Genomic DNA, 14928 nt, shown 5'->3' on the forward strand with positions numbered 1-14928 from the left:
GATTGGTTCTTAACGTTCCAACGAGATGGGTCTTCTGCTCTATCATTTTATCGGCTAACGAGACACTTGGATACCAATTGTCCATAAAGAGTGTTCTTCCTGAATTTAAGAGGCCATCCATCAATTCAGTTACAACTTTTTCTGAGACTGCTATATCATCGGTCTTCTCCTTACCTGTATAGACTTTAAATGCCCAAGTATATCCTCCTGTTACACAAAGCTTAAAAACTTTAATGCCGTATCTGTGTCTTTTATTCGGTATGTATTGCCTAAAATGTATCCTTCCTCGAAATGGCACATTGCTTTCATCGATACAAACAATATCTTCTGGAACATATGCTTCTTGAAACTTGTACTGGATCATCTTTAGGGCGTCACTTATCTTATAAAGGCGATTATCCATATCTCTTGGACTTTCGTTATCACAAGTATGAAACATACTTAATATGTTCTCGAATCTATTTCGGCTCATTATTTTAGGAATATCATTTTGATACAGGAGACCCTTAGACCAATAATCCCTTAGTTGTTGTATTGAAGTAAGCCCATTCAAATAATAATTCCTAAACATTTACGCATTTCCAAAGGATCGGTATCAACCCACTTTGCAATTCTTTCTTTACCCGTCTGATTGCCGGAGTTTGTAATGTCGATAATTTTTTGTGAAGCAAATCTGTTGGTTTCCGTAACAAACAGATTTATTATATCGTCATTTATAAAATAGTTGAAAAAATCCACAGGATCTTTTCCAGCTAACTCAACAGCTATGGCGGGATTTAATCCCGTATTGTTCGGAAATGTATCGAATGTTAAACGGTCTCCATTTACAGGCTTCCATCTCCGGCCATTTATAAGATTCGCTAAAGGAACAACATCATCCGGATCTTCATCCGAATTATTTCCTCCATCTTCAGTATCAGATTCTGAATCAGAGCTGCTCTCCTCCGGCTCAAAATCTCGATCATTGATTGAATCATCCGAAAATCCTGTTATTACTTCCTCATCAGTCAAATTTTATAATTCAGCGGCAAGTTCAGCATCTGTTAAGCGTCTTTCAGTCATTTTTAATTAATTCTGTAACAAATAATGAATTTGTAAAACGAAAACCTAAACAAAACATAAAATTAAAATAAAAAAACGGTTAAAAAAGCAGTATGCCCACCGATGAACACTTGGTCCCAAGATGTAAAATTACATTCTAGGACCAAGTGACCACCGGTGGATTATGAAAAAAAGTAAGTAAAGATACCATAATAAGAAAATATTTATCAAAAATAATTACTCTAAGGTCATACCAAGTCCAAAATATCGATAAAACTAAATAACAAATGTTGGTCCTGACAAGCGACACAAGAAATGTCCACCCGTGACCACGAGGTCCCCTGCCTGATTTTAATGATGACCACCGGTGAGCACGTGGCGTTCAACGTCTTAAATTTGATTTTTAGAAAGGTTTATCCGATTTTGGTAGAACCACTTGTGGTACCAAAAATCTAATTAAACCATTGAATTTGTTAGAAAAAAGTAGCTAAAAATGAGTACAATATCGATGGAAACTTGAATTTTGAGAAAGTTTTATGAATTTAACAAAACCGTTGGTGGTACCAAAAATCTGATTAAACCATTGAATTAGTTAGAAAAAAGTAGCTGAAAATGAGTACAATATCGATGGAAAAATGTTGAATCTTAAGAAAGTTTTATGTTTTTGAGAAAACCGTTGGTGGTACCAAAAATCTGATTACTTCATTAAATTAGTTAGAAAAAATTAGCTGAAAACGAGTACCATGCCGACGAAACTTTTTTCTTTTTTGAAAACTTTTTTTAATTTTTAGAACAGCATTGGTAGTACCAAAAATCTAATTAAACCATTGAATTTGTTGAAAAAAAATAAGATGAAAATGAGCACCATGTCTATGGATTTATTTTGATTTTTAGAAGGGTTTATCCGATTTTGGTAGAACCACTTGTGGTACTAAAAATCTAATTAAACCAATAAATTTTTTGGTCAAAATTAGTTAAAAATGAGTACCATGTCGATGAGAAAATTTTGATTAATGAAAAAGTCGTTTTATTTTAAGAAAACCATTAGTGGTACCAAAAATCTGAATACATAATTAAATTAGTTGGAAAAAATTAGCTGAAAACGAGTACCATGTCGATAAAAAATTTCATTTTTGAGAACTTCTGTAAATTTTAGGAACAGCGTTAGTGGTACCAAAAATCTAATTAAACCATTGAATTTGTTGGACAAAATTAGCTGAAAATGAGTACCATGCCCATGGATTTATTTTGATTTTTAGAAAGGGTTTTCCGATTTTGGAAAAATTACTTGTGGTACCAAAAACCATTGAATTAGTTAGAAAAAAGTAGCTGAAAATGAGTACAATATCGATGGAAAAATGTTGAGTCTTAAGAAAGTTTTATGTTTTTGAGAAAATCGTTGCTGGTACCAAAAATCTGACTACATCATTAAATTAGTTGGAAAAAATTAGCTGAAAACGAGTACCACGTCCATGGATTTATTTTGATTTTTAGAAAGGTTTTTCCGATTTTGGAAGAATTACTTGTGAAAAAAAATGAGTTTTGAGAAAGTTTCATGATTTTGAGAAAACCGTTGGTGGTACCAAAAACCTGATTAAACCATTAAATTTTTTGGACAAAATTAGTTAAAAATGAGTACGTCAATGAAAAATTTTTCTTTTTTAAGAATTTTTTAATTTTAAAAACAGCGGTGGTACTACCAAAAATTTAATTAAACCAGTGAATTTTTCAGACAAAATTTGCTGAAAATAAGTACCATATCGATAAAAAAAATTTATCTTTTAAATAATTTCTTTAATTGTGAAAAAACTGTTAATGGCACCACTAATCTGATTAAACCATTGAAATCGTTGCACAAAATTAGCTGAAAGCGAGTCACATGTCGATAGGTCAATTTTATTTTATTGCAACGTTGCCACATCAACCCCGAACGAAACAATAAACATGGCAACGTTTGTTTTAATTGTCGCACACGTCAAAAGATTTTCTTGCCTTCGACAGCCATATGTGCCATACAATAATACTTGCTAAAACTCTCTAATAAATAAATTATTTTAATAAGGGCATTTATCATTAAAGATTGTCAGCATTTCCGTTAACGACCTAATAAAAATACCGTTAATATTAATTTAATAATTATCAAATTACGTAAATTTGCTTAGCGTTAACGTAGTGTTGCATATTATTAGAGACTTGTTGAACGTTTGATTGTTTCAAAAATAACAATTATTTATTTAGGCGCTTATCGTAAACAAATACTCTTAAAAGTCCATTTAGTTGTTTATTTAATCTTCAATTTTATTTTGGGGCAATAAAAGTGACATTATTATCGTTATCTCTTATTGATTTCGACCGAATAAATCGGCAAAACCCCCGGTTTTTGTTGTTTTTACCTTCGTGCATGACCGAGTACATTTCACTAATTCCAGCTTTTTTTTTTCTGTTTCATTAGTGTAGATCCTTTGGCGATTTAACAAAATTAGAGAGGTATAGAAATAACAGAAAGAATAGTGACAGAATGGTAAGAATTTACGTTTAAAAATAACGAGCCTATTTCACTTTTATTTATTTCATTTCGCGCTTGTTTTGTAGCGTACTAAATCACTGACCGACATGGTAACCCATCCTAACCAAAAAAATATTATCGATAACGTTTTTACTGGAGTGTCGGTGCGTACTTTGGTAAGGAATATTGATAATTAACAGTTTTTTTTTGTGTAATTTTGATCATTTTAATGTAGTTTTTTACCTATATGTAGCCTGGAGTGGTTAGTATTTTCTAAAATCTAAAATTTGTTAAAAAAGAGTACCATGTCGATGGTTTAATGTAACGTTGCCACGTCAGATCCCAATGAAAATTAATTTGCCGTCATTATTATTGTCATTCATTTAATCCTTCTAAAGGCTAAGTACCCTGATAGGTAAAGATGGGATTTTCTCCGGCCACCAGGCTTGGAAAAAACTACAATTCCACCATAAAATTTTCAATAATTACACAAAAAATACAGCTTTTTAAATCAATTTACTAGATTAGCTCGTAATAGTTACTAACTAATAGTTTATAGTGGTCACATTTAAGAAGTTTGAAATGCAGAAGGTACACAAGAACGCCAAAATTGCTTTTAAAGAATTAAAGGTTTGTCGTCAAAAAAATCGCCTTTAATGATACCTTCTGCATTCTACAATCTTCTTAGTCTCATTTGCATGTTTTCATTTTTTTTGCATGTACGCCAAATGCATTTTGTAGAAAGAAAAGTTTAACACAGATGGAGGGACTAACTTAATTAACTGTCGGTTCAAAGATCCAAAAGTGGTAAGTTCTTTTTGTTTGTGTGGTTATTTTTAAGGTCCAAGATGGGAATCCCCTTGCCTGAGAAAAACCTCTCTTTGGGGTCTAAATTCTATAAAAAAAAGGGTAGAGACTTGTCCTCATCTTTGACCAATGAAACAACATTTCCTTATTATACCAAAAAATTATCAAAACAACTCTAATCAATCTCTTCTTATAGAAATCGAGTTTCTCCAAGTTCGACGCCCTTCAGAAGAAGAACGTCCTCCACGTCCGCTCCTCCGACTCCACCAAAGCTCAAGAGAAATTCAATGTGAGTATATAATAGGTTGTGTAATCAATTGTGGATATAAGGTGTCTTAGCTTTGTAATATCCTCGGTATCAATTTAAAATTTAGTTTTTTTCTATTAAAGTTTATCCAATTACGTATGAAAATACTCAATTTATAATAATTTTTTACTTATTTTTTAACTGCGTCTAGGATATAGGTCTTAGAAGAGGACAAATCTCGACTTTTTCTGACATATCCTTGTCTCAGTTCTTTAATATCCTCGGTATCATTCTAAAATTGAGAGAGAGGTCTGGCTATTAAATAACGAGACTGGTTACGAAAAAAGGTTTTATTATAAAAATTATTATACATTCGAATGCTCCTCTTCAATATATTCCCTTCCCTCGCCACACATCTTTCCATACGTTTTTTCCATTGATTGAAGCAGTGCTGGAAGTCTTCTTTGGTGAGGGCCTTTAGGAGCTCTGCCGTTTTTTGCTTTACCGCTTCCATCGACTCAAATCGGGTCCCTTTCAAAGCAGATTTTATCTTCGGAAACAAAAAATAGTCGCACGGGGCCAAATCTGGCAAATACGGCTCGTGTTCGAGCACTGGAGTGCGCTTACCGGGCCAGCATTTAAGCACAATGCACCGCGCTTCAGTCAATACAATTATTTCCGCTGTTTTGATTGGTCTACACCTAGCGCAGGTACGTTTTGCTGCACTTGACTGAAACGTGGTGCAATATGCCAAATTTTAATCCCCTTCATCGCCCGAGTCGAGACCGAACACAGGTGTATTTTGCTATGAGGCTTACTGAAACGCGGTACATTATGCCTTGCCTCGTTTCGTACTGGTTGTAGGTACGACGAACATTTCATAAGAACAAATACAAATATTTATGTACCAAAACAACAAATATATTAGTGCCTTTCACTGAAAATAATTAAAAATGAAAGAGAATATTCTAAGATCTAATAAGTAGTAGATATGTTTACGATCTAATGACCTGTACCATGCGATTTTGCATTTGGCAAATTTTGTTTAACATTAGCAGCCAGGTTACGCTTTCGTTTGATCGTAGGCCGTGTGTCACTCGAAGGTGGACGTCCACATGGCAACCTTCTGCTACCTCTTGTTACTCCAGCTTTTCTTCTGGCGAGTGCGGTAGGCTGAACATGTATCGCTGCTCCTGATCGCTGTCTTAAAGGAGTATTCCTTCCGAAGGTACTCAGAAATACGTCCCAACTTGCTCTGCTCTTAACCTTATCCAATCTTTTCAAACATCGGTTAACAATTAAAGAAGAAGTACCAAATTTTTGTTGTTTTATTTTTAGTTCGTCAACTAACATTGAGAAGGTACTGTCGCTAACATCGCCACTTGCAACATTTTCCCCGAGGGACATATCTTCTCCAATCAGGCCACGATTATTATTTGTCAAGTTCTCATTTGTATTTTCTGGATATTTAGGAACAATTGTCGAATTATCGATTATTTTATTATTTTTTGTCATTGGCGTGTAAAATTCTTTTTTGTTGGCCTTATCACCTAGTGCTAAGATTGCTATATGGAAACGGTCATTTGCAGTTGGCTCATTAAAATCCAAGAAAAAATAATAAACACCAGCTTGGTGTTTGCACAGAGCACCCAATTTTCCACTTTCACAAAAACAATAGCCGATTTGTAAATCTACATCATAGAGCTCGTTACTCTTTTCACTTGGTATTTTAAAGCAATATTCGTTTTGTCGTGCAATCATCTCTTTTGAAAGGTATGATGCGTTATGAATTTGTGCTTTAAGTGTAAGTCGATTTTTATCACAACGACTGTTGGCAAAATCTCTGAGACGTCTCACATAGTATTGTTCCATAACTGTTAATGAGAAATCAACGAGAGCAACGACATTGTATGCTTTACATCTTCTAAGAACTATATCCTTTTTCGGAGAAATTATTCGTTTGATTTCCATGTGTTCTAGAATCACGGTAACACAGGGCCCAACTTTCTCGAAGATTTCAGTAATTTGTTACATAAATTGTCCAATTTGGGTATTTAGCTGCGACTTCATTAGTAATAGCTTCTTGGAAAGCAGATTCTGCTTTTAAATCTGAGGACGAGATTAATATCTGTATGAAAAATTGGTACAGTACTGGACGATCTTCTTTAACAATCAAATGATTTTTATCACAAAGCCACCTCCAAACAGCTTGCCCAATATGGAAAGTACAAAACAGCAAATTCGCTGTGGGATCATCTTTAATACGATATCTAAATATATCTGGCAAACGATACGGTGAATCTATTGACATAATTGAGCAATACGAAATAACAAGCTAATCAAAAACTCACGCACGGCAAACTGATTAAAAAAAAATTAATGGCAATTGACAATATCCACCTCGTCTCAGTCCTTGTTGCCAAATGTACCTGCGCTCGGTCCAGACCAACAATTAATTCTGGGGTTTGGTTCTAAAAGGGCCAAAGTCATAAATCGCAATTTTTGACAAATTGACTTTAAAGGTAATGAGGTCGCATTAGGTTTGGTTTTTACAATATAGGTAGGTTTCTATATTTTTCTTAAGCTTGATTTGGGTATAGAGGATATTGGTTTTTAAAAAAAATCTTAAAAATGTATAAAATAAATTTATTTTTCAAAAAAAATTGACATTGACCTTTTTTTAATAAATAATAAATTAAACTAATAACACTTTGGCCCAACTTAAAAAAATCAAAATGAAACTAAAAACACAAGAAAAAACTTCGTAAAAGTCGTTGCACATACATTTTGATAAAAATATAGGCACCTAAAGCGAATCTTCATCATCTTCACTTTCACCAAGATTATCAATTGCAGTCTCAGAAGAAGTTAGTCTATTAAGAAACTGCGGACAGTATGGCTGACTGTTTTTATAAATAAATGGTAATAAGTCCCTCAAATGTTGTACTTTATTTTTTGGAATGGCTAACGGTTTTTATTAATAGGGAAAAGTTTTATTGCATTTTCGGAATTACGGGTTGATTTTCTCTTGTTGATGGTCTTCAGCAAAAGTGGTTTTGTATTTCAGCAGACCAGGATTTTCGGTAGAATAGTGAATAACTCTTATTTTAGCCCAAACAACAGGGTTTCCCAAAGTATTAACTTTTTTGTGCTGAAACTTTCCCGAAAGGAGTGACTCAAAATTCAAGAATTCTTCCTGAGCCATCTCATGCACAAAAATTGGGGGTTTCCTACTCCTAGACACTAAACGAATTAAATTGGCCCAGTTTCTAGGAATTTCTATTTTTATTGTGGTATTTTTTCTAGCCTTTTCAATGGCTGCATGAATTTGGTCGGCTTCCATATGAGTATGTCCCAGAATAAGAAATTTGTGATATATGCTGACATGCCTTCCTTCTCGTTTAAAATATTCTTCAATAATCGTTAGCAGCATAGCAGAAATTAAAATGTTTTTGTTTTGTCCAGGACAACAATCACTGTACATAATTATTTGTATCGATATTGGCCTTATAAGAAGTTATATAACATTGGATTCCTGGGGCCTATGTTCACATTGGCCCTTTTATTGAAAAAAGAGTATAAAATTAAAATGTTGACGGCCTTTAGCGGATTTGTAATTTTTTTCCTGTGAAAGATAGACTTTGGCCCTTATTACACATAAAAATCTGGTCTGTGCCGATTTCAAAAATGCACTTAAGCCCAAATCTAAAAAAAATGACTTTGGCCCTTTTAGAATCAAGGCCCAGAGTTATACATCGCATACGAAACGAGGCAAGGCATAATGTACCGCGTTGCAGTAAGCATCATGGCCAAACGCACCTGTCTTCGGTCTCGACTTGGATGCTGAACAGGATTAGGCATATTGCACCACGTTTCCGTTAAGTGCAGCAAAACGTACCAAGTACGTCTAGACCAATCAAAACAGCAGAATTAATTTTATTGACCGAGGCGCGGTGCATTGTGCTTAAATGCTACCGGCCAAACACTGCTTCACAGATAGCGTGTTATGGGCAGGTGCGTTGTCTTGGTGCAAAATCCACGAGTTGTTTTTCCACAACTCGGGCCGTTTCTTACGAACTCGTTCTCGCAGTATTGCCAAAACTGACAAACAGTAAGTCTGGTTGACACTTTGACCCTCTGGAACCCATTCAGTCATCACGATACCGTTAATGTCGAAAAAAACGATCAACATTGCCCTGAATTTTGATTTGGACATCCTTGCTTTTTTTATTCTGGGCGATTCAGGCGTCTTCCAATGCATCGATTGCCGCTTGGTTTCAACATCGTATTGAAAAATCCACGTTTCGTCGCAAATAATAATGTTTTTCATCAGTCCGGGATCTTTTTCTAACCTTTCAAGGAAATCTGAGCAGACCTGTTGACGCAAGAGCTTTTGGTCAGGAGTCAGGTTTTTTGGCACCAACTTCGCACAGACTTTTGTCATGTGTAATTTCCCGTCTAAAATTTTTCTAACCGTTTCTTTATCGGCGTTTACTGCAGCCTCGGCAATCATCCGGGTGCTCATTCGACGATCTGCACGCACAATTTGGTTGATTTTGGTCACTGTTGCCGGAGTTGAAACAGTGACAGGGCGACCTGAGCGCTGGTCATCTTCAGTGCTCTCTCGGCCCTCACTAAAGCGCTTACACCACTCAAAAGGACGCGCACGAGAGAGAGAATTTTCCTTATAGGCCTCTTGCAACAATTTATAGCACTCAGTCGGAGTTTTTTTCAATTTAACGAGAAATTTAAGATTGATGCGTTGCTCTTGTTTTTCGTCACACATGGTTTTCGGCACGAGAAAAAAACACGTTCGTTTCAAACCGCTACTGCATGAATACTATAATAGTGACGAAAACGTGTTTTGCATAGATAAGATATCTAGATACCCAACGCACTACTCGTTTTTTTCCTCACCCGTCTAGGGCTCCCTCTAGGCACGCAGTCTCGTTATTTAATAGCCAGACCTCGTATTGCAGTTTATCCAATTACGTATGAAAACACTTATTTTATAATAATTACTCGCTTATTTTTAAACTGCGTCCAGGATATAGGCCTCAGAAAAGGCAAAATCTCGACTCTTGGATGGTTTTTTGGACATATCATTATATTAGTTCTTTAATATCCTAAGTATCCATTTAAAATTGTATTTTTCTATTGCAGTTTTTTCAATTGCGTATCAACACACCTATTTTATAATAATTATTCGCTTATTTTTAAATTACGTCCAGGATATAATAGGTCTTAGGAGAGCCAAAATTTCGACTTTTCGGACATATCTTTGTCTTAGTTCTTTAATATCCTCGGTATCATTCTAAAATTATGTTATTCTATTGGAGTTTATCAAATTATTTATGAAAAGACTCATTTTATAATAATTACTCGCTTATTTTTAAACTATGTCCAGGATATAGGTCTTAGGAGAGCCATAATCTCGTCTTTTTGACAAGTTTTTCAGACATTCTAATTTTTAGTTTAGTTTTAACTCGTTGATTTTCAATTGAGATATTTTGTTTTAATGCACATGATTATGTAAATCTATGTAATTTTTCATGTAACAGACTGGAACTAATTTTTTCTTAATGATAATGAATTGATGGTTTTATCACGTTTATCTGGATTGATTCAGTTGACTGACTAACCGCGTATCGCATGTTCAGGATATGATGTATTGGCGAGCCTAGTCAGTGTTTCTTTTTCGGTCGAACGAAATTTTGTGGGTTTTTGGTGTAATTTGTTTGATGGACTTGTTTCAGGTACGTTTTATAGTATTGGTATTTATGACGGTTTGTTTTTCTGATTTTGTTGAAACTATCAAAAAAATGATTTTTCTATTGGATTCGTGGGAATAAATTAGCTAAAAACCAGTTCCTTCTTGACCAGAATATTTTAATTTTTAAAACATTTTTCATTATTTTTAATTTTAAAAACTCGAATAAAAATATTAAATAAAATCTCCATTTTTCCACACCAACAAGATCTTTTATATACAACAAAGGCCTCAAAACTGTAACCTGCGGAACATGGGGTTCCGTAATAAGTTCCGTGTTAATATCTGGACAAATTATTAATAAAATTCCTTGGGAATTCCAAGAGATACGGGCATTATATCGATTAAATACACAATGAATCTGTTAAGGTTCAAATTCACGATTCCTTTAAGCAAGATTTTCTTAAGGAATTGGAGGATCTACGCCGGAGTGTCAATCAAATGGCATTTAAAATAGAAAAAATAGGCGTAAAAGATAAACCAAGTGTTACCAAATACATCCCGCCTATAATAAAAAAAGTCCATTTCCACCCAGACCAACAAGATCACGGAGGTTTCTACCTCTTCACAATCAAAATTTCCTACACCTCATAAAATCATTGCTAGAAAGGAATGGCATTATGTAGTGGTATCCAACATTTCATTCCACTACACAGTAAATCAACTTGCTCACTCCATCAAAGAAAAACTTGGAACTGCTGACTTTATCCGATGTTTTCCATTGCCAAAGAATAAGAACAATTCAGACTCCACTTTTAAATTTGGTGTTCAAAATGAGGATCTTTTTATCCAGCTGAAAAAGCCAAATACTTGGCCAGCTGGTACTGTAATTGATGGTCTTGAAGGGTGTCCATTGTCGCCGTTGGTTGTTCGGCCGATTGGCTCCGATAAAGAGGCGATAACTCAAGCAAGTTACTAGGACGGGAGCATGTCACCATCAAGTTTGTAGAGAAGGCCAAGGTTGATGATGGGTTACAAATAGACCGGATGATTCCACCAATAGTGCGGCTGTCCCAAAGTTCGGATGCTGATAATGGACGTTACTTGCTGGCTAGACTGAGAAACCCATCTATCTTAAAAACCCTGAGGCTCTATTTGGCATACCTCCATGACCAACTCTCGAATGTATGTTTTGAAGGGCACCCCAACACCAGTGTCAAATTAATGCTGGCATCTAAGGGACTACCTACTGACTTAAATTCCCTGCGTTGTCTTTATAACCGCTTCCACGACGTCTATGGTATTGGCTCGGATGAAATTGAAGAAGACCTCTCTGCTTTTAGATCATTTTTTCATCTGAAAGACTTTTACGGCTTCAAAACGCTAGGGAAAGTCATGCTAACTATTTTTCTAGCGGTTCCTCATCTAGAAATAAAAATTTTTAGATAAAGTGACGCGAAAAGAGGATCAAGCACCCTCTGATAAATCGGACAATAGCAAGCTTAGTGTATTTCTACTTAATATTCAGTCCTTAAGACACAAAACCAATGATCTATTTCTTTTATTGGAAGAGCTAAATTTTCCAGAAATTGTTGCTATAACTGAACATTGGTTAAACATAGATGAACCTGTCTTTATTAAAAATTACACTACAATTGCAAGATTTAAAGAAGTAATTTATCCCATGGAGATACTATGATAATGTCTACAATCACCGATTTTTCACCAGTAACTAAGTTTGATAACTTATTATCTGAAAAAGTTTTTGAATTTTCCATCGTTCACCATAAGTTATATGACCTCTATATTGTTTGTGTTTATAGAACACCTGACGCTGATTTACAGACTTTCTCCATTGATACACTTCACACTCCATACACTTTGACTACTCAAGTGTGTGTTGCTCAAGAATCTCTTCAGTCTATTTTCGATTCAATGGGTTTCTTAATGCATCTAAATTCACCAATCAGAATAACTAAAAATAGTTCCAGCACCATTCACTATATCGTGTCATCTTTTACTCTGAACTTCGTTGATTGTACTGTTCTCAATTCAGGTTTTTCTCACCATGAAGCTGTTTTGGCCAGATTTACTATTGACACTTTAAGCAAAAATAATTTTCGTAAATTAGGCCGTATTTTTCAAGTTCAAGAATCTATGCCAAACAGCTGACTGGGGTCTTATCTCTGATGATATCGATGGTGAGTTTTCTAGATTTGTAAAGACCTTGTCAAGTATTGCGAATAAGTCCTTTCCTTATAGACCCATCAAAATTAAGCATCATAAACCCTGGTCCACTAAAGGCTTACGTGTGTCTGCAAGGAACATGTGCTTTTTATCGAACCTAAAAAAATTTTCGGACAGCATATTTTTTCATAGTTATGTAAGACTATACAGGAAATTGTATCTAAAAGCAATAAAAGCCGCAAAAGATATTTATTATAATAACAGGCTGGCTAATTCTGGTAACGTTGCTAAAGAAATATGGTCTATTGTTAACGAATTAAGAAATAAGCCTTCTTCAACTAGCATCCCCTCTTCACCTGAGAATCTTAACGATTACTTTGTAAACGTGGCTAAAAACCTAATAACTACTATAACACATTCTCATGATCCACTTTCATATCTCTCTAATGAAAACAGAGTTTCTTTTTTACCCCTGTACTAATAACAGAGCTTCAAAGTACCATAAATGAAATAAGAAACAAATTATCAACTGGTACAGATGGTCTTACTCTAAAAATGTTCTCAAATCTGCCTGATAACACCTTAAACCATCTGAGAAACCTAATTAACAAATCATTTCAAAATGGGGTCTTTAAACTGCCTTAAGACTGCAATAATTATTCCCTTGCATAAAGGAGGAGATAAAGAGCAAGCTTCAAATTATCGTCCAATCATTCTCCTTCCAACATTATCGAAGATCATAGAAAGATTGATTAAAAAAAGGCTATTATCATTCCTGTTTAAATATAAAATACTAACTCCCCATCAATTTGGCTTCTTGAGTAATAAATGCACTAATGATGCTTTGTTCTCCCTTTTTAACAGTGTTTACTCCAGTATAAACAATCATCATTCAACAGCAACTATTTTCTGTGATTTCTTCAAGCCTTTTGATTGTGTAAACCATACTATCTTGATCAACAAATTACAGCACTATGGTTTCAGAGGAACGCCTCTCGAATGGTTTAAGTCCTATCTTAGCTACAGAAGTCAGCTTGTAAAGGTTGATACGACCATGTCTTCTAGCAAACCAGTAGAATGTGGGGTACCTCAAGATTCAGTTCTGGGCCCAATTCTGTTTCTGCTGTTTATTAATGATATGGCCCATATTAACATTAGCGGCAAAATCTGTATCTTTACCGATGATACTAGCTTTACATGGAACAATCATATACAATCAACATTAAATCGTGGTGCGATTCGAATCTTCTCTGCTTAAACATCTCAAAAACTAAAGTCTTATCTTATAAAGGTACTATCCAATCCTTTGTACTTGCAAAAAGGCAAACACCAGCTTGGACGTTGTTGAATCTGTGAAATTTTTGGGACTTATTGTTGACAGCTCTTTGAAGTGAGAATTAGATATCGATGTTTTATTTAAAAAATTAAGTTCAGCTTGTTTTGCCATAAGAGCAGTTTGCAGGGAATTAAATCTTTCGTCATCAAGAACAGTGTATTATGCCCTTTTTGAGTCCCATCTTCGTTACGCCCTTCCATTCTGGGGCACATGCTGTGTGACTTAGTTTGAGCGCATTTTTAAACTACAAAAGAGAGCAGTTCGCTATTTACTAGGACTTGATAGTCGAGCCCACTGCCAAGAAATGTTTCATCTCTCTTCCATCTTTATTCATTCTTGAATCTATTTGCTTGGTTCGCAAGCATATATCAGAAATTCCTAATAGACCATCTCACAATTATCCACTTCGAAACGCAGAGCATGATCTTTATGTGCCAATCTCAAGATCAGAATTAATAAAAAGCTCTATTCTTTACGAAGCTAAAAAAATGCACAATCATCTGCCTTTGGAAATTAAATCATTGACATCTTTTCCTCGATTTCGCAATGCTTTGAAATCATATTTGCTGGCGAGAGCTTTATATGCAGTAGATGATTTTTTTTTAATATTAATTTTTGCAGTGGCTAATTATTAAATTTTTTATGGTGTAGAATAGCAATATTTTGTATTGCCAAATTTCTATAAAATTTTTTATGACTTTTTAAGCATTGTATTAATGTTTTTGACTGGTTTTGTTACTTTTTTTTTAATTTTTACTTTCCTGTAACTATTTTTATTTACTTTCCTATTTTCTTACTTTTTACATTTAGAAATTTGACCAGGTACATTTATGTCTTTTGTACCCAGTTTTGTATATATTTATTTAGTACTTCTATTTTGATTTATATATTTGTGTGTTTTGCTTGTGGCCAGTGGCGTAACATACGGAGGCTCCTTATTGCCTTAAATCTGCGAGATGATAAAATATTTTTTTTGTAAGAAGTCAACTGTTCTCCATTTTTTCAGATTCTCCATTTAATTTGGAAAAGAAAGTTACCTACTTTTGCAATATTATGATTTAAGGCACTGTTTTTAAAATATCTTAATTTAATTA

At 34.5% G+C, this 14928-nt stretch overlaps 1 protein-coding gene across 3 annotated transcripts in view; it reads left to right on the plus strand.

Annotated features, from left to right (window-relative positions):
- LOC126749408 (transcriptional regulator ATRX-like) overlaps positions 1-14928 on the plus strand; it is a 74603-nt gene that overhangs the window by 18849 nt on the left and 40826 nt on the right. For all 3 annotated transcript variants that reach the window (XM_050459096.1, XM_050459098.1, XM_050459097.1), the window contains exons 6-9: positions 3494-3562; positions 3634-3723; positions 4289-4354; positions 4551-4643. In XM_050459096.1, the coding sequence (XP_050315053.1) occupies positions 3494-3562; positions 3634-3723; positions 4289-4354; positions 4551-4643 (318 nt within the window). The remainder of the gene's footprint in view (positions 1-3493; positions 3563-3633; positions 3724-4288; positions 4355-4550; positions 4644-14928) is intronic.

This window comes from Anthonomus grandis (assembly GCF_022605725.1).
Source record: "Anthonomus grandis grandis chromosome 1 unlocalized genomic scaffold, icAntGran1.3 Chromosome35, whole genome shotgun sequence".
NCBI classification, from domain to species: domain Eukaryota; kingdom Metazoa; phylum Arthropoda; class Insecta; order Coleoptera; family Curculionidae; genus Anthonomus; species Anthonomus grandis.